General features: G+C 39.7%; 1 protein-coding gene across 1 annotated transcript in view; it reads left to right on the plus strand.

Annotated features, from left to right (window-relative positions):
* Positions 1 to 23,663, plus strand: part of SVEP1 (sushi, von Willebrand factor type A, EGF and pentraxin domain containing 1) — a 142,462-nt gene that overhangs the window by 13,256 nt on the left and 105,543 nt on the right. The window contains exons 2-3 of the mRNA XM_089488273.1: positions 6,878 to 7,133; positions 9,466 to 9,642. Coding sequence (XP_089344399.1) covers positions 6,878 to 7,133; positions 9,466 to 9,642 — 433 coding nt within the window. The remainder of the gene's footprint in view (positions 1 to 6,877; positions 7,134 to 9,465; positions 9,643 to 23,663) is intronic.

The raw sequence follows: 23,663 nt of genomic DNA on the forward strand, positions 1-23,663 counted from the left end.
CATTTCATAAGTAAGTCCCTTTGAGTTCATTCCTAGAGAAGTTAGGTAGATCCCACTGAACATCTGTATAGATGGTATAGAAATTATTTCTCCTCTTGTTGGATAATTGGAGTACAGTAGCCCCTCCCAATTTGTGGTGATCTATTCCGAACATCCTCCCCCCCCTCATGAAAATGGCAACTTGCAAATATTCAAGTCCCATTGAAAATAAGGGTGCACAACCCCGAGTCACACATTCAGGGCAATGCACTGGCATGCACCACCATTTCATATCTCCCTGTTTGTCCCTCCTGTGAAGAGTGAGACCGCGGACTCTAAGTCCACGAAAAAGGAGGGACAAGTGTACATGTTTCTATATACACCAGATTAAGGATGCAATCTTCTGAACACTCTCCTGGCAGAAAGTTTCATGAAACCTAGTGGACATTCACAATTAAATATTTATTATGGTCATGGATTGGCATAAGTATAGATAAACCCACAATTTAAAACATTAAATCAGTATTTCGCTACTCTTACTATATTTGCCATTTTTCTTGCAAAGAGCCCAGTCTACCTTTTACTCACACAAATATAAGATACTGAGCTCATTCAGAGATTTCCTTAAATCTGACAGTAACTTCAACCTAATAGCTACCTAAAATGGGTTACATAGGTAACACACTCAACCTATCCATTGTCACAGAGACATAAAACAAAAGAAAGACCTGAAGACTATCTTGTAACAGTGCAGATTATACAGCCATTATGCTTCATACTTTATAGAGTAGAGTTCTCTGTCTGAAGGCATCTTTTGGTTAAAGTACTGACTGAGCAACCTCTGCACAGATAAGGAACTGGGTACTCATAATCAATTTCAACATCATGCTGTCTATAGCCATCAAAATATGCCTGTTAATAGCATGGGCAAGTAGTTTGGATAGATAGTTGCTTCAATTCAATTTCAGTAAGGAGGAACAAAGCATATGGAAATTATTTTTTAAATGCATCTGAGTAAGCAAGTTAGCCATACCTCTGTGATGTATCATATAATTTTAATATATTTCTAATATGTTTTTAATTTGAATTAAATCCCTTGACTTTGGTGTGTGTCAGTAAATTTCTTTCTGGAAATCATTTTCTCCTCTCTGGGAAGTGCAGTTACTCTTTATGATGTAAGAAAGAAATGCAGTCGTATTACTGTTGCTGGCTGAACTAATTGAAGGGATGCTATTAGTTATTTTACTGAGTAGCGTTAGAGATTAAAATAGTTGAGGTTTTCCTGGCAGGATTAAGAGAAACTTTAGCTGAAAAAGAAGACTTTGCACTGACAAGTTAATCAATTGCAAGATGTTATGAAAAGCAACCCTGGTCCAAAACACACTGCAGAAATGATCCAATTTGAAATTGCTTTAACTGCCATGGCTCAGTGCTAGGAAATTCTGGGAACTGTAATTTTGTGAGACATTTAGCCTTCTCCGTCAGAGAGCTCTGGTGCCACAATAAACTACAGTTCCCAGGATTCCCCAGCACTGAGCCAGGGCAGTTCAAGTGATCTCAATCTGGATTATTTCTGCAGTGTGTTTTGGACCCCAGACCCAGATACTGGATGACCTTCCTTATGACCAATAGTCACTAGAAACCACTCCAGCCTTTGTGCTTGGAATCACTTTAGGTAATGGAAGCAGAATGCAACATGGACAAAAGCCACTGTGAAGATCCCACACCTCCTGTGGGTGAGGTACAGGTTCCTTCCACCAAGCTGGGTATGATCCATGTTTCCCTCAACAGTGTCCCATAAGGGGACCCCAGCTGGGTATGACAAGCATGCAAGCCTCATCTTCCCTAAACTATATCCAATCCCATGAAAAACTGCCAAAAGATGTGATGATGAGTAGAAAGAAAACAGATGCACCAATGGTGGGCAGGTGGGATGAAGACTGAAGCTCAACTGAAGTTCAAGCAGCCCCGGGGGGCAGGGGGTAGTATGCTTCCCATGCCACCCTGAGTAAAACTATTTCACACACTCACTGGACAACTGCCCAGTCTTAACCAGCCACATCCCACCTGCAGCAGGGAGATGAAATGAATTGGGAATACGTATTTATACTAAAATATTCTGCCAACTGTAGAACACTGAATATTTTGTCAATGTTAGTTGCCTGTCCATATTATCACACTGAAGACTTAGGCGGGTTACAGACCACCCATTTGGGGTGGGCTGTACCCGCCCCTTTCCCCGGTGTATCGGGGTCTCAATGGCCAGAACGGCAGCTGCTGAGGCCCCGATCCGCCGCTTTTCAGGCTGCGGGGAAGCAGCAAAACACCGCTTCCCTGCAGCCTGAAAAGGGGTGTCCCTGGGGCTTCAAGTCCCAAGGACACCCCGCGGTGGCGAGGAGAAGGAGGAGAAAGAGGCCGCTTGGCCCCTTTCTCCTTTGGTTCGCTGGGCACAGCCATGTGAAGGCTGCGCCCAGCGGACCAAACCAGAAAGGAGCTCCAAAATGGAGCTCCTTCCTGCTCTGCACTAAGGGCGCACTAGGCGCCCTGGCGCGGAGCGAGGACGTCACTTCCGCGCCGCCCCGCATAGAAGCGGCGTGGTCGTGACGTCCTCATGGCGGCGGCCGTGTGGAACGGCCGCCACCATTTTCTGCGTGTGGAGCGCGCACTAGGGTTAGGGGGTGCGGAAGCACCACCCTTTTCTAACCCTAGTGCGCGCTCCACATGCACAAAACGGCCCGTTTGTAACGGGCCATAGAATCACAGAATCATGGAGTTGGAAGAGACTACAAGGGCCATCCAGTCCAGCCCCCTGCCATGCGCAGTCGAAGCACTCTAGACAGTTGGCCATCCAGCCTCTCTTTAAAAGCTTCCAAAGAAGGAGACTCCACCACTCTTTGAGGCAGTGTATTCCACTGTCAAAACATTCTTACCACCAGGAAGTTTTTTCTAATGTTTAGGTGGAATCAGACTACAGAAGTAAAAAAATAATAATAAATGCCAGAAATTATGAAGCCATGGTGGGGTCAGGGATGTGGTGTTTTTTCTTTGGGGAAAGGGCAAGCAGATTTTTGGGGGGCAAATTGAAATTTGCAGTATTAGCACACTTTACATATTGAAAGCCATTTTGTTGTCATTGTTGTTGACTGCTGTTAAGATGACTGAAGCTTATGTCAACCTGGTGAATGGGAACTCTTCAAGTCACACTGTCATCAAAAGCCTCCTCGGGTCTTGCAAGCTCAGGCCTGGTTGAGTTTATCCATCTGGAATGTGGTCTTCCTCTTTTCTTACTGCCCTCTTTTCCTACTGCCTCACCAAGTATCATTGTCTTTTCTAATGAACCATGTCTTTTCGTGATATGTCCAAAGTACAACAATCTCAGTTTAGTCATTGTGGCTTCTAGGGAGCGCTGAAGCCTGATTTGTTCTAGGACTCATTGATTGGACTTTTTGGTGGTCTACATTATCCATAGAACTCTCCTCCAGCACCACATTTCAAATGACTTGATTCTCTTCCTATCAGCTTTCTTCACCATCCAGTTTTTACACTCGTACATAGAAACTAAAAATATGGTAGAATGGACAATCCTGACTTTAGTGTTCAACGAGGTATTTTTATACTTCAGGATCTTGTCTACTTCTTTCATAGCTACCCTTCTAAGCCAGTCTTCTGATTTCTGACTTATGGCAGCCCTCAGGTCAAGCTTTCGTGGGGTTTTTGGCAAGATCTGCCTTTGCCTTCCTTTGAGGCTGAGAGCGTGTGATTTGCCCAGCATCCCCCAATGTGTTTCCATGGCTGAGCAGGGATTCAAACCCTGGTCTCCACTACACTATGCTGGCAACTAGTTACATAATTGTTACAAATAATGTGGGGGAAATAAATATAAGCACACTTTTCCTTAAATGTTTTGTTCACCTCTCTAAAAGAAAATATTCCATAATGAATTGAATTTCATTTTTCCAGAATAAAAGGCTTTTTTTTTTGGGGGGGGGGGGAGGAGACAACCATTTTTATTCACATTTTCCAGATCTCCCTCCACCCCACAAGGCCTGCACAGCTCTAATTCAGGCAGAAAAATATCTTGCATTGCAGTTTCCCATACAAATATATTGAGTAAAATGACCTAAACCATTCTAATGTGAAAAGTTTGATATGGCTTTCCAAACACTTGTGTTTTCCTTTCTTTAGAACACTCTCTCACAGCAAATATATTTCATATTCCTGACATGTGATTGGGGGGAAAATGATATGAAATGCAAGGACAGGGGATTTCTCCAGATGTGTAAGGTAGTATTGTATCATCTTAGTATAATTTTGTATCCTGTCAGTTACTAGCCTACGTCCTACATACAAACAAGCATATTAACATTATTTATTTATTACAATTCTTCTGAACAGTTCTTGTGTTCAAATTGGAAAGAAACAGCAAAATTAGTATATACCCACAAACTCCAGTCCCTTGACAGTAGGTTGAACAGAGACAATGGTTTCCTGGCACATTACACACATCATAACACTAGTTAACACCTCAGTCTCATGGGATCTCTCTTGCCCATTTTAGCACATCTCCTTTCTGTTTCCCAGCTAACATCATACAGCATTCCAGTAACTCCTTCCACTATTCATCTAGTTATCTACTGAATCTCCATCGAGCATCATTAAAACTGAACTTGTCACCTCATCACTCTACCCACAAGTTTTACATTTCTATTGCTCTTCCCCCATATAACCTGCTCCTTCATAGGTTTAAATATCTGTACCTAAGCACTTCACTCTGTGGATCTGATGAAGTAGATTTATGAGTTTATCACACAGAGGCAAATTGCTTAAATCCTGTGCAGAAACAGGATTTAAAAGTCTGAAAAAACCCGCAAAAGCGAGTTGGTCTTCAGACGTGTTTGTGTAAAGGAGAAATAACACAAAAATAACCCGAACAGAAAGTCACCAAAACCCACTCCTTTTTACTTTCCAAAGTTCCCGAAAGTAAAAAGGAGTGGGTTTTGGCAACTTTCCATTCAGGTTATTTTTGTGTTATTTCTCTTTCACCAAAAGTCATCTGAAAAACAACCCACATTTGGGGGGGGGGGGGGGGGGGTCTACTTTCTGTTTGGCTTAACCCCAAACATCATGTGAAAAACAACCAACAAAAGCGGGTTGTTTTCACTTTAAATCTAGTTTCTGCCGCCGTGTGATAAACTCCTCAGTCTAAAAAAGCTAAGTCTACAACATCCTCTGTCAAATATGTTTTTGTTTGTTTATCTTTTCTGTTTACATACAGTAAGAAGAATAGCTTTTTGTTTGTATACATCAAAAGTGCTTTCCATGTCAAAGAGCATAGATCACTAGGTAGCTGCACTAGTTCTCTTTCTTGAGGGGAAATCCCTTAGTATCTAAATGTATTGATTGATTAGGGCTCTCTGCTATTGCAAATTGGAGCAGCTGAAAATATTACAATGTTTATTTTTACTTTTGTGTCTTTTTCATATTATAATAGCAATCTTATTTAATGAGCATTAGTATGGTTCATGACAGCCCAGGACTTAGTTCTGCATTATATGTTTTGGACACAGTAGTTTAAACTGTGGTTCTGCAGTTCCTGAAATGAAACTAGAGTCTGTTGGTTTGTTTTTTCCCCTTCAGAACTCCCACTTCTCCACTTCATGGGTCCATTGTCTGAAGACAGTGGAGACGCGCCAGGACTGTCTGACTTCTAGACAGCTGGAGTTTAGTGACATTTTCAACTGAGAAAGTAACAAAACATGTGAATATCAACTGAAAATTCCAACATGTAACACACACACAAGCACACCATTATCTTTAGTAGGCACAATTTCATAAAGTACAGTTGTGTTGCTAAGAATAAAGTGAGACTGCATGGCAGCAAAGCTGTTCTTAAACCTGGGTCTGTTCCAAAGTAGGAGGTTAGGGTTCAGATTTTTGGAGCAGAACAGACTTCAAAAGGGCTTCTCCTGCCTGTGGCTTTATCCACCCACAGTCTGACTTCTTAACACTTTTCTCCATTGCTGGAAACTAATATAGATGTTACTTTGGATGTGAGAAAGGCATGTGGGAGTGGTGGGTTAAGGAGCCAAAGGGAGCTGGGGCAGCCAGGGAGAAATTTAGTTCCCCTTACTCATTTGCCACTTTTATTCTACAAAATGAATCCTCATGCCGTCAGTTTGTATGTGATGGGGCATATCTAGGATTAATGACAGAGATTTATTTCCACCCCATTTCAGTTATCTCTTACAGTCTGCATTGTATGGAACTAGAGCTCCTGTATTCCTTGGTATGCTTCCTCCCTTTAATACTGTAGTTTCTGGATGTTTTAATATATGCATACATCAAGCATAGTTGTGATACATCAAGGAGTTATCTCATGATCTAAACCAGTTGATTACAGAGAAAATCTGATTCAGTTATTATCACACACAATCCAACCGATGTTATTTGCACAATACCAGTTGATTGGATACACCAGTCTGATGCACTTATATTATCTAATCTAACCATTACTAGCCAGATCTTTTGGGGGGGGGGGGGGGGAAATTGCTGATAAAGGTATTTGTTCCTCTGGGGAGTGGTGACTATCAGGATGTTATGTCTGTGTTTGCTTTTTTCCAAAGTGTGTGATTTGGCTGTTAGATATGTGGGCAAACTCATAGCATCTATATTGTGGCTAAACTTGAGCATATAAAGTGTGAGTCAGTATTTGGCTTTTTTCCACAGTCTGCTGCAAGATTGTTGATTGTATGGTGTTATATCTGGGTGGTCCTGCAAAACTGATTTAAGTTGAACAGTATGTATAAAGGGAGCACACCCTGACTGAAAAGACCATTACTAGGTCATCAACTTGTTAGCTCTTGGCTTGAAATGTTGTTGTTGTTTCTCCTTCTTGTAGCAAATACTTCTTCATTCCCGTGCTAATGCTACCAAGGTGATATTTCTTATTACGGATGGATATTCTAATGGAGGGGATCCCAGGCCCATTGCAGCTTCCTTACGTGAATTTGGAGTGGAGATCTTTACATTTGGGATCTGGCAAGGCAACATCCGAGAGCTGAATGACATGGCTTCTCACCCAAAAGAGGAACACTGTTATTTGCTCCACAGTTTTGCTGAATTTGAAGCTTTAGCTCGCAGAGCCCTTCATGAAGGTATTGCATTTTGTTCTGTGAAAGTATTAAGGTGACCTACATAGATATTGACACACACACACACACATATAGAGAGAGAGAGGAGGGGGGAGAGAAAGGGTCCATTGATATTTTATTATTTATTTGAACTATACATTTACCATGAGATTCCAGATTCAAATAGCTAATTAACTAAAAATCACAACATCGAAGGGAACACTTTTCTTAAATATAGGTACTGTGTTGTAAAATGCAAACATGCCAAAATCAAATGAGAAAACTATACAGTGAGACAACTGAGGAACGAAACAGACTGCCCCTTCTGAAGCCAGATTGGGGCTGCGGCAGCCACAAAAGGCGGCTTTTCTGCCTCGCTGTGACCAGAAGCCAGCTTTAAGGAGCGCCGGTGGCATGTGCCATATAAACGCTGCACAGCCGGACTGCCCAGAAGCCAGCCCACATTTGGGCAGCCAGTCAACTTGAATCCAGCTTCCAGGTATCTTGGGGTCATGTGTCATCTATACACAATGCCCCCAAGCCAGTTGAAAGCTGGCTTTTAATGCCGATCTGTTTTGCCTCCACCTGAGGTCTAATCTGCACTGCAGAAATAATGCAGTCAGACACCTTTTTAACTGCCATGGCTTAATGGTATGGAATCCTAGGATGTGTAGTTTGTTGTGGCACTTGAGTTCTCTGAGACAAAAGGCTAAAAAATCTCACAAAACTACAAACCCCAGAATTCCATTTCTACTTTGGGTATTCTGGGTACTAGACATTTCTGGTTTATCATTTTTCAAAACAGTCCCATTTAGGAATTTCATATTATAGTTGGCCCACTGGACCCATGTGTTCACCATCCATGGATTCAACTAATCACAGCTCAAAAATATGTTTTTCAAAAAATCTAAAAAGCAAACTAATTTTGAGTTTACCATTTTATATAAGAGATGCCATCTTACTGTGCCATTGAACAGTAATAATGAGACTTGAGAATCCATGAATTTTGGTATACATGAGGATTCCTGGAACAAAAACCCAGAAGATACAAAGGGCCTACTGTATCAGAAGGCATCATCCAGTTCTTCAGTGTGGCATGTTTTCATTCCCTTAGTAGACATTATTTCCTCCCTCCCCAAAAATCCCCCACACTATAAGCACCTAATCATGTTTGAATGATAAATGAAGGCACCAACTCTTTGTGCAGTATTAGAATCAGTGTTGAAATTGACAAGGAGCTCATTCTGTTGGCCTTGCTCAAAAAGTGAATTGAGCAAAGCCCCATGTAGAGACTGGGCCAAAATAAATTTCATAAGAAGTGATTCAAACTTTTGTGACTGGATTATGATTTTAAACATCTGAGAGAAAATCTTGTGTTTGTTTTCACAAATAAAACTGCAGACTTTGCAGTTCCAGAAACTTCCGAAGACTTAAATTCTAGCCTTCTCAAAATGTTCATTTCACACAATAATAAATGTTTAGAAGACTACCTTATCCCATATATAACCCATACTTTCAGTTATGGAAGGTTTATTGTTTGCATCATATATTGTTTACTTTGGGTCTACTACTACAAAGTCCAAGGATTCCATAGGATGGGGCTTTGACAGTTAAAGTGATGCCAAACTGCATTAATTCTGCAGTGTGGCACAGCCATTGTTTGAAGTTATAAAGCAGCAGTGATGGAATGGATGGGAGCTGTGAAACAGTGCTACTTCACACTTGTGCAGTTTACATTTAGTTGAACATGGGAATATTACTCAGTGGAGCTAGATTTTAGAAAACTTTCAACTATGCAAGCAAAGGAAATGGATCAATGAATCACTATGGCCCTATACAGACAGGCCAAAATAAAGCTGCTTCAGGTCACTTTGGAGGTATGGTGTTTCAATGATGCATGCGTCCTAAGAGTCTGGAAGCTGCACCAAAGCTGCACTCCAGTCCTTAGGACTGGAGCATGGCTTTGGTGCAGCTTCTGGACTCTTAGGACGCATGTATCATTTAAACAGCATACTTGCAAAGTGACTCGAAGCAGCTTTATTTTGGCCTGTCTGTATCAGGCCATAATATGTATCTGACAAATTTCCCTCACTCACTCTCAAATTCCTACTTTGCAGCCTGTGGGATGGGGGGAGTGAATATTATTACTTTTATTAAGCTTTCAGGAAAAAAAAAACCAACAAATTTAAAAATAGAACATCAGGATGTACTTTAGTTTTTCATACTAAATTATTGGGGGTTTTTTTCCTGATTTAAAAAAAATATTTCACTGCAGTGATGGTTATTATGTTTAATATATTTGTTCTTTTTTTTAAAAAAATGAAATCTTCTCTCCATCCCAAACCCCTGGTTATAGACCTGCCTTCTGGTAGTTACATTCAAGAAGACATATCCCATTGCTCCTATCTTTGTGATGGAAGTGAAAACTGCTGTGATATCATGGCAAGCTGCAAATGTGGTACCCATACTGGGCAGTTTGAATGCATCTGCGAAAAAGGATATTATGGGAAAGGGCTACAGCATGAATGTTCAGGTCTGTATCTATTTTCTGCTTTTATAATTGCTAATGTAGTTGTTTGAGCATTGGGTTAGGGCACTGGGAGACCAGGGTTCAAATCCCTGCTTGGCCATGGGGATCCACTGGTGACCTAGGGTAAGTCACACTCTCTTAACCTCAGAGAGGTTAACTTCTTGTCTCAGAAGAAGGCAGAAACAACCCTCCTCTGAACTAATTCTTCCAACCCCCCCCCCCAAAAAAAAACCATGATAGATTGACCTGAAATGTCTTGAAGGCAGACAATAACAAATGGAAGGATCCTACAGCTGAATTAGAGAGAAACTTGCTTTTGTTTCACTTCTTTCAATGTTTCATTAAGTTCTTCAGCCCAATAATATAGGAAGTCCCAGGCATAAGTATATAAATAGAATGAATAGATGTGTGTGTGTGTGTGTGTGTATGTGTAGTACACAGAGAGCTATCAAGCTATCGTGAAGTTGAAGGCTTTCATGGCTGGCATCCATAGTTTTTTGTAGGTTTTCGGGCTATGTGGCCATGTTCTATAAGTTTATTCCTGACATTTCGCCAGCATGTGTGGCTGACAAAAGAAGATGCCAGCCACAGATGCTGGTGAAACGTCAGGAATAAACTCTTCTAGAACATGGCCACATAGCCTTAAAAAACCACAAAAAAAACTATGTCAAACTCAGACTTTTGGCCCCTAAATACTTAAAACCAGAAATGTTAAAGGTTACAATTTAAAAATTGTCATGTATTAATGAATGTTTTTGATGAATAGGCTTTTGAAATGCCATGCATGGAAACACTTATCAGAGAAGTGGAACTGGCTGTAGCTTTCTTTTGACTGCATACTCAGTGGAAAGTTTGGTTTTGTTGTTTATGTAAAGTGTAGGAACTTTTCAGCCACTTCATGTAGGATTAGTTTTATAGACAAAACACCTTCAACACTCAGTTCTTAATGCTTCGATGTTAATGCTGTATTGTTTCTGTTTTCCTAGACATAGAACGAGTGTTAATGCATCTCTTGTTTTAATTGAGCACTGAACTTGGATTTTGGATATAGGTCAGTGGATGAGCCCATAGTTTACATATAGACATATTCAATCACAAGGCCAATCCAAAGTCAGCTCTGGAACCTAATGCTACTGACTGGACCCATACTTATAGCCAGTGAAGACAAGGCTTGGGACTGCTATTGCCAGAATTCCCCATCCCCCATAGGCAGTGACTGTGCTTGTTGGAATTTTAGTCTAGAAGAGTAATTTTTCCAAGTTCTGTTATTAAACCAAAAGACTAGCAGGAGCCAGAATTAGATAGCACACAAATCGGCTGGAGGCCTGAAGTTCGATACAAGATGAATAGAAAGGGAAATCACAGTTAAATAAGTCCTACTTTCTTTTTAATCAGTAAGTATTGACACAATTTTTCATCTCTCCAAGAATGTTAGCTATGTAGTGCTTAAGTGTTTGGAAAACAGAAGTATCTACAAATGCATTTCTGAAGCTTGTCATTACAAAATGAGATTACTACACATAGTTGTTGTCACTAATTGCAATAACAATCAAACACATCTGTCCTAGATTAGGCTCAGAGTGAAGATGGCTGGTTTATGCAAATTTTGTTTTCTGCTATGAAATGCCTGCAGTTTGATCCAGCTCCATTTTGGAGCCTGTCAGAACACCTTAATCCTTATGTTCAGTACAGCCCGCACAATATATAACCATTGAATTTTATGACTGAATTTGGCAACACATAGTTATTTTTTGTAAGCTCTTCCGCAATGCAATGGCAAATAGAAGTTTTTAAGAGATTGCATATATTATAGAATGCATAGGAAGATTTGCCATCTGCTGTACATGTGCTAACTGGAGTTCAAGTTGTGTACACAAGTCATAACATTTGGCCTGAAGGGCTTAGTTTTTCTTATAAACATGACTTTATCTCAGATTTTCCTATATTTTTTAAAAGAAGAAAATCACAAACAAGCAAGCAAATAGAATACTGTTGTTTATGGGATATTGTTGCTAGAAAGGCAACATCTGAGAGTCTTTTAGCCTTCCTTCAGACTCTGTCTATCCCTCCAAACCCCATCCTGAAAAATCACTCCAAAATGGCAAATCTCACTACCAGAAACTTCTAGTGGGGTATAGTTTGCAATGTAAATGTAATCCCTCCATTTTGCTTATGTTAGGCCAAAAAGACAGCTTGTAGAAACAGGAAGTAATCATCTAGTATCTCCAATTTCCAAAGTCTGCCTTTTGGGGGTTAAAACAGGCCAATGGAGAAATTACATATGCATAGCAATTTCAATCTCACTCCTCCCCTTAAAATTTCTGATAGCACAATTTACCATTTGAGGGCAAATATGTTTCACCCCAATCCACTTGCATCAAAAAGTCTCTTTCTTCCTTCTGATCCGTATTCCTAATTGGGCTTATTGTTTGTCTTTTGTATAAATGTCAATTTGGCAGGGACAGTCCTGATTAATCCTCTGTTATCCCACTTTTTCAACTGCTTTTTAAAAAAAGGCCCAATTTCTCTTTCTTCCTCTCACTTCGTCCTCCTTTTGTCCACAATTTACTTCAGTTGCTACAAACTGAGTTCAAAGTTTGCACTCAGTTAGTATAAGAAGAGTGGGAGAGGAGAGGAGTGGTGGATTCTTGCCCTTCAAAGGTCGTGTTCCCACTATGATTTAAAACAAATTGCTGATTGGTTTATATGACCAATGTTCCCATTTGAAACTGGTTCCAATCCTACTGTGATCAGTTTCAGTTACAATGAAGCAAAGCAAATGCAAAAAAATCTGCTCTTTCCTGACACTAGTTCTTTGGCGGTTCTTTTGAAAAAGATTTTCTGAAGCATGTTCAACAAGTGGGAACGACGGGTCTGAACTGCATCGTTCTGGAGGGGAGGGACTAATGGCAAAGGGGTGTTTACCATCCCTCCTTAGTGTTTGGTAACTCCACCATCACAGCCCCCAGTGCTGCCTTTGTGCTTGTGGTGTGGTGCATGTTTTTTTTAAAAAAAAATTGATAGAAAATTTGATTAATTGATTTTGCAGCCACTTACAATTACTCAGGTGGCAAGCCAGGCAATCGAGCCAATGGCACCTCAGTGAGGCAAGTAGCTGCAAAACCAATGAATCAAATCTTCTATCAATTTTTTAAAAAAATAAAAAACTGTTCCCAAGCCAGGCTGCCGCTTACATCACCAATGATGTACAGATGATTGACATGCATTTTGAAGTGGTGCAAACTAGTGGGGATGACAAGTGTGCCAAAAAGAAGTTATTCCAAGGGGATAATGAAAAGATCCACTTTCATAGTGGGAACGACAGACCTTTTGAAATCTATTCATTGACACGGAACAAAGGTGAACTGCAAACCAGTTTAAATGTAAGTGGGAATGGGGCCCCAGTAGGCTTAAGGAAAAGCAAACTGCAGCCACCTGTCCTGGCTTATGTGTTCATCCTCTTTAATAATTTTAGTCATCTTGACCACACACTCATGTTGTTTGGCCAGATGTGAAAGGTTGGAGGGTATGAAATCACTTCTATAAATTCTGTGCTTATGAAGAGCTTAATTTGGGATGTTCTACAACTTTGCTTCATTTCAGCAACAAGTTAAAAGAAGACTTTAAAAAGCCTTTGGGGAGGAGGTCTAAAGTTTTTATCCAATAAATATTTTAATAACTAGATAAATGTCTGGATACCCTTATAAGTATATCTAACACAAGCTGCATTACAATAGCGGCCCTGTCTGCATGGGTAAAATAAAATGGCCTCCCTGTATCCTTTCAGCAAGGAGACTGCACCACACCAGTTGCATCACTGGGGTATGTGTGTGGGGAGTGCAGACCACACCGGGTGACATCCCAGAAGGGAAGTGCCACTTCATTTCCACACACAAAGGATTTTGAATTTGAATTGACATTCTCACACACTAATGGCATATTGTAGATCTGCCCCTGGCTTTCCACTCCACCAAATGCATCTGAGGAAGTAGACTTTAAGAAAGTTCATGCTGCCCACTTCTTTCTTTCAGTTAGGTCTAAAACACACTGCAGAAATAATCCAGTTTGACACCTCTTTAACTGTCCTAGCTCAATGCTAGGGAATTCTAGAAACTGTAGTTTTGTGAGACATTTAACCTTCTTTTTGTACAGAGCATAGATTTCTGAATTCTCTTTTGAACTTCTATCTGTAAAGATAGTGAAATCTCACATGCCAGAGTAACCAAAGCTGAATGTTCAGTGATCAACTATGGCCAACATTTTCCTGCACAACTCTATTGTGTAGGGATTAATGTAGCACAATTCACAATGTGCAGAATTGGCTTTGCCTTAATGGAAAGGGCTTCTACTTGTGTGAGGTAGGACATACAATTTTATTGATTGCTCAGATGCTCTTAAGCTCCTTGGCCCCTTGAAAAGTTTCTCTCAATAACTGGAGGACTCTCCAGAACGGTATGGAATATAGCAGGAATGAAAGTACATAGAGCAGAATCCCAGCTTTTAGAAGCACTTTCCAGTAAGGCAGAGCTGCCACTAGATAGAGTGCATCCTGTTTAAGTGGTATTCCTGTACTGTGGTTAGGTATGGATGGAGACTACTGTCTAATGTGCAAATTGCCTGCATGTACAGAGTTTGGAAATAATTTGTTGCAGCTAAATTCACCTGCATTGTTAATACCTTCGGTACTAACAAGTTTATAGTCCTGTGCTTTTCCAGAGGTAGCCTAACAGCCACCCATCTTTTACTCTGAGAGGAGTAACACTTTTGCCCAATACTAATTGTATCAGGCAAAGGGTATCTTACTTCTTTACCTTGTCTTCCCTTAGTTATATGAGGTGACTTGGTGGCTTTTAAGCAAGAGTCCAGTACTGGTTAGAAAAGTGCAGACTCTGCTCCTCCACCTCATCTCTATTCCATTCATGGAGAGTGGTGTTATACAGCAGAAAATGTGACAGCAACACTTCCTGGACTAAGCATACAGTTATAACATTAGAGCGTCCCAGAATTAAAATGCTAGAGTGCCACAAAATGCTGTAGCACTATAGTACAAGGATATTCTCATATATCCCAACATTAGAGTTTCCAGGAGGCTTACCAGACTGGTGTTAGCCACGTCATGTTGAGAAAAGGAAGAAGAAGGGTGGAAGATAATCTTTAATATATGTTAAAGAAAGAAGAACACAGATCAATTTTCTGCAGGAAATGAAGTGTACTAATTTTCTGCACAGTGAAAACATTAATGTATTAATAACGCTTAACAGAATGAACTAGGAACCCCAATCAGACAATAATGACCTAAACAGCATCTACAAGTAATATAATACAACTACAAGTAATATAATAAGTTATTTTCTTTGAGCTTCTTCCAAGCTGTGTGCATATGTAATTGTTTTATGCTTTGCATTCAGATTTCACTTTAATGTCTGTATAGAATTGGTCTCCCAAGTGGGAATTTGATAATGTGTGAAGCAGTCTTGCTAAGCAGCAATGGAAAGAGCACCATCAGGTGCAGGTTCATTTCTCTAGAACTCATTTTATAAATATATAGACAACTTACTTCTACCCATTAATATGAGAGGTAGAGAAAATAAATGATAGCTGAATATATTCCAGTGATCCCATGTCTTCTCAGGAAATAGATGCCTGCAACTCTTCTTGCATGCACAGACTAGATGAGTGAGCTTTTTGCCACTGTTCAAAAGTTTTAAAGTTTTATTTAAAAATACAAATAAATAAAGCTAAGACACTTGAATCTGATGAATAAGTGCATGGAACTGGATAGAAACCAGTTATTGTCTTTTCTTGAACTTTTGATGATTTGTAAAATATATATTTGTTATTTGCTATAGTATCAAATAATAGCCCAATGTTTTATCCAAGCAGTGTTATCATCCAAATACTTTGGTGTTGGAAATTGTTTTTCTTGCTTTTCTCCCTTTCTTCCAGAATGGTTTATGATCTCAAATGTCAATAATAACCCCTTTTTTATTTTTAATCTAAAACTAAATATGACAACAAACAGTACACCAAAACAACAATAAATGAAGACAATAACCCAGATAAGGCCCTGAAAATTATAGATAAAAGGTATATTCAGGGATCCTGAAAGACATCTTTCCATAAAATTTTAGCTAAAATTGGGGGGTGTCTAGAGACTAAATCTTGCTGGATGTATTCAGTAAATGGGTTCCAAATCTTATGAAAGGTCAAACCCTTTTAAAGCCTAGCCCAGTAATGGCGAACCTATGGCACACGTGCCAGAGGTGGCACTCAGAGCCCTCTCTGTGGGCACATGTGCCGTTGCCCCAGCACAGAGTTTGGCAGAGTCTGTTACTAGAAAGCCAGAGAGACATGGCACTTTGCAATAAATAAGTGGGTTTTGGGTTGCAGTTTGGGCACTCGGCTTCTAAAAGGTTCACCATCACTGGCCTAGCCTATTCTTCAGGATGGGATTCTAGAATTCCTCTCCTTACAAAACTAGATAATAATGGAAATGATCATTGTCTTATTGTATACTTTTTATGACCAGCATACATGCCTGTGCCCTTAATGTAGAGCCAATTGTATGATAAACCAATCCCAAAAGGTGTGACATAAATGAACAATGCATTGAATCCATAAAGAAAGGAAGGTGGGACAAAATTAAAAAATGAATTTAGGCCTTGGGCTGCCTGAGGAGTTACCTTCAGTGAAAACCTCAGCCTCTAGAGAAGTTTTACCTCTGGAATAACTACCCCATATCTGATTGGCTGGTTATTCGTGCTCCTGCAGAGAGCCTGTGAAAAGTGTGCTTGCTGCTGGGAGGAAGTGTTGAAGCTGGGAGAAAATGGCACCAAGCCTTTATTTTGTTTGTCCCTCCCTGCAGAGAACCACAAAATTGGCATCCCAGGAAAGTCTGGGGCCATTTCTTCTTTGACATGCCTCATAAGCCTCACAAATGCATAAATTGACAAGATGAGATATGTTTCTTTTCACACTGAGTCTTGTGAGCTGTGAAAAGGCTATTTCTTTTTGGTTGAGATTGTGAAATTTAATGGGATTAATTTCTGTGTTTAGTCAAAGACCTGGGCTGCTGCCACACTGTAGCGTTAATGCAGTTTGGCATCACTTTAAATGTCATGGCTCCATCCTATGGAATCCTGGGAACTGTAGTTTGTTGTGGCACCAAAGCTCTCCGACAGAGAAGGTTAAATAGCTCACTAAATTACAGACCCCAGAGTTCCGTAGCATTGAGCCATAACAGTTGAAGCAGTGTCAAACTGCATTAATTCTGCAGTGTAGATGTAGCCTTAGCCATTCAATCTAAAATTGAGATTAATTTTCTGAGTACACAAGGGATGCTTCAGCTTCTTCCACAAGGCACTGGTGTATGTTCCTTAGCCCTCAAAGTCAGAGCCAAGGCTAAATTTATATTATAGTTTGCATGTCAGTGTTAGTGTCTGTAGCTTGTTTTGGGTTTGTAATGACAAAAAACAAAACAAAACCTTGGTCACAACTGGAGTAGTCATAGACTGGCATATGTCACAGTCAGTATAATGATGTTATAAAAACTATATATTAAACAGTCTGTTTCAGTAATTTATGTAACCACAACTCTTTTGCAAAATGAAATGTGAATAGATTAATTAACAGTAGAATAGATCAATAGATTAATCAGCAGTAGCCCTTGATTACTGGCAACCTGTGTATAGGGTGTTACATTTTAGCCTCTTGATCTTAATTATGGCATAGACACTACCATGAAAGTAGTACTATAAAATAGTTTAACCTTAGACACCAAAATTAGATCCTTCGTTATATTTTAATATTGCTCCATCCTTTGATGTAAAGCTTTGATTTCCCCTCCCCCACTTTGAATTTCTGAGGAAGACTTTGATTAAAGCTGAGTATCTGAGTACTATTTAATAATCTTCCTTAAGCACACACAGAAATATCCTTGGTGCAAGAATGGTTTATATAGATAACATTTTATGAGGAAGTATGTGTTCTTAGAAGAGTTCGCTGAAATTCTGAGATCTAAGGCAGACTTCCCCTTCCTTGAAAGATTTAAAAATGGAAGCAAGCCAGTCTTGTACTCTGAAAGCATTTCTTTTCAGAGTGTGAAAGAGTAAGACAGCTGTGATTCTGGTTGCATCAACCTGAAGGCCCTGCTTCTTTGGAACAAAGAATTGAGCTGCATCAAGCAAATGAATGATTCAGCCACCTCTTGTAGTGACATAGGCCAGTGGAGTTTTATTACAAAGGCAAGGCCAAACCAATGAGTTATGCCTAGACATAGTCTGTAGTCTCCTCTGTGATGGGTGCTTTGCATTTTTGGTTGACTGTTACTAAGAGGTTCAGCCTTACTGCTGTTTTAACATTGTTTCAAGTGTCACCCTAACTCCAGAAAATTTATTTTATTTGCAGATACTGTACATGCAGAGTATAAGTATAAGCATATAGGTCAAGAAAGTACTACATCTTGGTGATCTTCTGGACCCACCATCTTGCAGGCATGAGCATATACACAAGCCTTACTCTCTACTTTCTAATAAGAGATTGTATATTTTAGGGTGCAGCTGCACTATCAAGACAAAACTATAGGAGAACTGGGGCATGATACCAAGGAGCTCATTGCTTGGCTATTAAAACCGGCTTACCTCTGTCCAGTTTAAAGCTTAATTTGGGCAGCATCCTGATCTTATCAGAAGATTTTGGGCAACAAATTTGCTACCCAAATACAGCCCAGGTCCATCCCTGCTTCCAGGAGTGCTCCGCATGGCTCTTTTCAGATCCGGGAGTTTTCTGACGTAAGAAAATGGCCAGTGGGGTGCTCCTGGAAGTGGGGATGGACCCGAGCTGTATTCGGGTGGCAAATTCAGCACCAAAAACCTTCTGATAATATCAGGATGCTGCCTGGATTAAGCTTTAAACCAGATAGAGGTAAGCTAGTTTTAATAGCCAGGCGAAAAGCTCCCAAGATTGTAAGAGAATTCATTGTGGTACTGGGATGTTATTCAAATTGATTACTGAATTGTGTTGTTGTTGCTGTGTGCCTGATGGTGACCCTAGGGCGAACAAACTGGCCTCCAACTGGAGAGCAGTTTGCATTTGTTGTTGTTCGTTGTTTGTGCCTTCAAATCTTTTCCAACATATGGCAACCCTAAGGCAAACCTATCATGGGGCTTTCTTAGCAGGATTTGTTCCGAGGGGTTTGCCATTGCCTTCTTCTAAGGATGTGATAGTGTGACTTTTCCAAGGTCCTTCAATGGGTTTGCATGGCCAAGTGGGAATTCAACCCTAGTCTCCCAAAGTCTAACTCCAACACTCAACTGTGACTGTTAGATAATACATGATTCGCAATAACTTTTGTTAGTCTTATAAATGTTGCAGCTTTGTATTGTGAGAGGCTAGAAGTTGGCCTTACAGTTTATCTTTAAAACTACTTGTTATTTTCCCCCAGATAGGAACCAGCATCTACAATTAAATGGATTCATTTATATTCACTAGTGCAATAAAACATTTCACCTTAAACTAATTGAACAGCATTGACGAGAATAATGGGAACGAAGTCAGCAATTTAAAAAATCAAGTTAATATAGTGTGTGTGTGTGGGGGGGTGATTCACATTAATTCTCCTCCTCTTTAGCCAGCATGACTAGTTGTAACAGTAGAATCCCATGCATGTTGACTTAGTGGTGAATGAGTTCAGGACTGAAATATAAGAGGCTAAGACTCTCTACAAGCCAGTTAAACTTGGAACACATGGATTTAAGCCACTTTACTATCATAGATTATTTAAAATCAAGTACATTAGATTTTCTTGTTTGTGGACTGAATTTTCCCTTGTCTTGATATTATATAATTACAGCATATGGTCTAAACATATCCTAGGACTTGTTTTATCCAAGTCAGTTAGATTTATTTCTAAGAAAATTGACTGAAATTGATAGCCCTGAGCATATTTACTCAAAAGCATGTCCCATTGGGTTTAGCTGAGCTTACTCCTATATCCATATGCAAAAGGTTGGAATTCTACAGTGTACAGTACAATCATGGTTGTTTTATTTATTGAATCAAAACTTCATTAGCTATAATCTGAACCAAACAAATCATGTTATTTCTTCTTATTTCTATAGGCTATTTAATTCACCTGTTTGCTCTCTAATGCTGTGGTTCCGATCTACATTATGATCTTGCTTTATGTTAAGTTCACAGCTTGTGTCAACCTTACAATTTCTGTGCACCTCAGTTCAGAATTGGTGACTATAGTCAGCCACAGAAAATTGGCATAATGCAGAAATGGGCAACTTGTGACCCTAAAACTGTTGGATTTCAACTCATAATTTCTCACCATTAAGTTCCCTAGCTGGGTCTGACAGTCTAACAACATCTGGAAGCCCAGCAGCTATTTACTTTGATGGATTATTGCTATTTTAGCAGTGCTGGCATGCATATTTTTTACACCCTGATGGATGTGTGAGTTAAGGTGGCTTTCCCTGACAACTTTAGGTCAAATAGTGATTATACAAGAGCTGTTCCTATCATAAACTCATAAGTATTCTGATTCCTATATAGTGCAACATCAGGTCTACCCCATCCCATAGTAATGTTGCTCTCAAACTGTGGCATATTTATCCACGCTAGGGAATATATCATTGTAATTAGTTACTTTATGAACTAGCCACTTATCGGAAATGTAATATATTTTGCATTTTTAAAGCGTTTCCAAGGTGCAGTTTCTGAAGTGGCTGCTTGGCTGAGCCAGTGAGCTTTTTTCTATATTTTTAAGTCGCACAATACGAACAGTAACAATAATGTCTTAGCAACACGTAACTCTGTTACCTTGATTTAAAAAAAATATTGTTTTCTGTTAAACAATAAAAGTCAAAGCTTTGGTATTTATAGGATTAAATTATTATTTTAAATTAATAATCTTGTTAGCGCCAGTACTTGGAAACAAACATAGATTAGTAAGAGGTTTTTGGTTTAATGTTACTAGGTAGGAAATTGAATTTAAAAGCCCATTTGAATTAACATTTGATTCAGAGAGATACCCATACATTGTGTAATAAGAGACATATGTTCTTGTTCTTTAATTTTTATAGATAAATGAACAAAATCCCTAGGAGAAATATATTTTCAAAGCCTCAATAGAAACGTTTAATGACCCAACAAGATTGTTATTTACTGTCTTGAGACCTTAGAGAGATGAATCTCAAAGGCAAAAGTATTGCCTTGACCACATTCCTCATTTCCAGCAACAGAGATAAGCTGTGTTCATGGGTTAAGGGTATGGATCGTAAACTAAGCAAATAAAAGTGATTTATTTCAGATTGTTAGTTTATGATACTATATAGAGTCTCCATTGGTATTCAACATATGACTAAAATGTTTCCTGCACATTTTTCTCACTATACTATTGTGCCAGGACTTGTGCCTTTCAGTGTAGTTAAGGCTGCCAGTATTGCACCATTGTGAATGCTGGTTGTGTGCACAACTTGTCCTCCCCACAGATTCAGAAGACCCAACAGTAGGCCAGGTTTCCGATCAGTGCAGACATGGCCTGAATTGCTTGTGTGTCAAGTTTTCCTCTCACATAGGAAATACTTTAATTCTCTCTCTCTCTCTCTCTCTCTCTCTCTCAATCTCTCTCTCCCTCTCTCTCTCCCCCTCTCTCACTCATTCTCTCTCTCCCTCTCCCCCCTCTCTCCCACCCCCTTCAGTATAACCCACCTTAAATCCCATTGTGGAGAAAGACAGGATATAAATCCTGGAAATAAATAAATAAAGGGATAGGAGCTCCAAAAAGCCTTAATAACTCATAGCCTGTCCATACATGACTGGTTGTGGTATAATTGTAGTGTTTCAGCAAAAATGTTCTGTGGAATTGCTCTGAGAGGCATTAGAGCAGTGGTTCTCAACCTTCCTAATGCCACGACCCTTTAATATAGTTCCTCATGTTGTTGTGACTCCCAGCCATAAAATTATTTTTATTGCTCCAAATATGTGTTAGGCGACCTCTGTGAAAGGGTTGTTCGACCTCCAAAGGGGTCCCGACCCACAGGTTGAGAACCACTGCATTAGAGGATTCCTGTAATCAGGAAACACTTAGGACCTTATCACACAAATTATTTTCCCTGTTATGAAAATGGGAAGGGGACTCTTGGGGCCACGCACAACCAGGAAAAATAGATTTTACCACACAACAAATCGTCGACAAAATTGCCCCATTCCATTCCGTGGCGCCAAGCCGTCCCCATTCAGTGCTGAGGGGCGCCATCTTGCTTGGTCGGAAAACTTCCGATTCGAACATTTAACGTAAATAATGTATGCGATAAAGTTCTTAGAGTCAACTGCCTAACAGCTGCATTAGCAAACAATGGGTGAGAAAGGACGGCAATTACAGAGAAAGTAATTATGTTCTGTGGAACCTGTGCCCATCTTTCATACTGTTGTCTAGCAATCAGGTTAAAGTTATTAACAGAGAGGAGAATGAGACTTTCAGGATCTAATATACACAAATAACAAAAATTATATACAAAGGAATACTATTGCTCTCATTACATTAAGACGAATCTCTTCCGGCAGGCCTTTCCAGATTAGACCACCTCCATTTACTGCCTCCCCCCTCTCCACTTTTTCTCCTCTTTTCTCCATCCTCATTTCCATCCTATCTGGACCCCACTATAATATACAGCCTATAAATCTCTTACTTATTTTAACTGTTATTTTATACTATTGTTTTAATGTTCTTCTGGTTTAATCTCCTTTTAGTATTACTATGTTTTTATACTGGGGAGGGGATAGGATTTTTTTTTAGAATTTTTAACTTTATCTTGCATCTACAGAAAATGGTGACTTAATGTAAGTTTAAAAATGCAGTAAAATTAACATTTCCTCAGGTGAATAACTGAAAATGAAACCATGGCGCAGTACAGACCGCCAAAAAATGGTGGCATTCCGGCACCTGTTTTCCTCCGGAGGGAAGCTGCAGCCGCCAAACCGCACAGCTTCCTTCCGGCACAAAAAGAACCCGAGAAAAGCTGGTTCTTTTTAAGCCACAGGGGCAGCGTATCAAGTGCTGGTGCGCCCATGTACACAGGGTGCCGCCATTGTTACACTGTCCATACGTACTAGGGTTAGGGACCATGTGGTTGCTGCATGGTCCCTAACCCTAGTACTGGCCCTGGTACGCCGCTTATTGGCGATATGTACCGGGCCCATAACAGATCCTCAGAGAGCTGTCATTATCTTTGAGTTTGGTGTGAAATGTTCAGCCTTGCTAGGGTACGCTTCATTACATAAATATATTTCTGAAGAACAATGTTTATATTGCTTAGAACCAACATTTCCAACGACTAAAGACAAACATGAAACAACTGGCTTAGAATGCTTGAGAACATGTGCCATTTAAAATGTTTATTTACTTATCAGCCAAGGGTCAGATGGTTTAAGTTAGCTTGACAGCTAGAAGTACAGGCATTAGGCAACAGAAAATAAAGAGATGCTTATTCCACTTGTTTCCCCCATGTTGTGAAAGAATTCTCCTTCATTGTCTGCTTTCTCAGCATTTCCTCTGCATCAGTATGAACATGGTATTGTTTTGAAAAAATTATTTCCTATAAAATTTAATCTAAAATTTCTTTGAATATTAAAGCATCAAGTCAGACACTTCACCTTGTCACACACTGGGCCCTACTAGCCCATATTTAGGTTCATTTAGCTTCCTAAATTTCCTGTTTTGCAATGTTCTGGGGCTGTGACTGTTCTCTGGAGATTTTAATATTCTGTGTAAGTTTTTGTGCTAGTGTTTATACTCTCTTATTCTAGGTGTCAGTGAAGGCTTGTTTATTAGCCTTCCATTCCAGGCCGCCTCTAAGCAAGCTGCGACCAAAGAAAGGAAAGCAAATTCTTGTGCAAGATGTCTGTTTACACAAGTATAAGCATTCAGTAATGAAGTTCAGCTGTAAAATTGAAAATTATTATTTAAAATCCTATGCTGAATTTCTATCGAAAACTTGGCTAGTTTCAGACACAGCTAC

This window comes from Sceloporus occidentalis, unplaced genomic scaffold, assembly GCF_023333645.1.
Source record: "Sceloporus occidentalis isolate IW3139 unplaced genomic scaffold, rSceOcc1.0.p SCAF_1, whole genome shotgun sequence".
NCBI classification, from domain to species: Eukaryota; Metazoa; Chordata; class Lepidosauria; order Squamata; family Phrynosomatidae; genus Sceloporus; species Sceloporus occidentalis.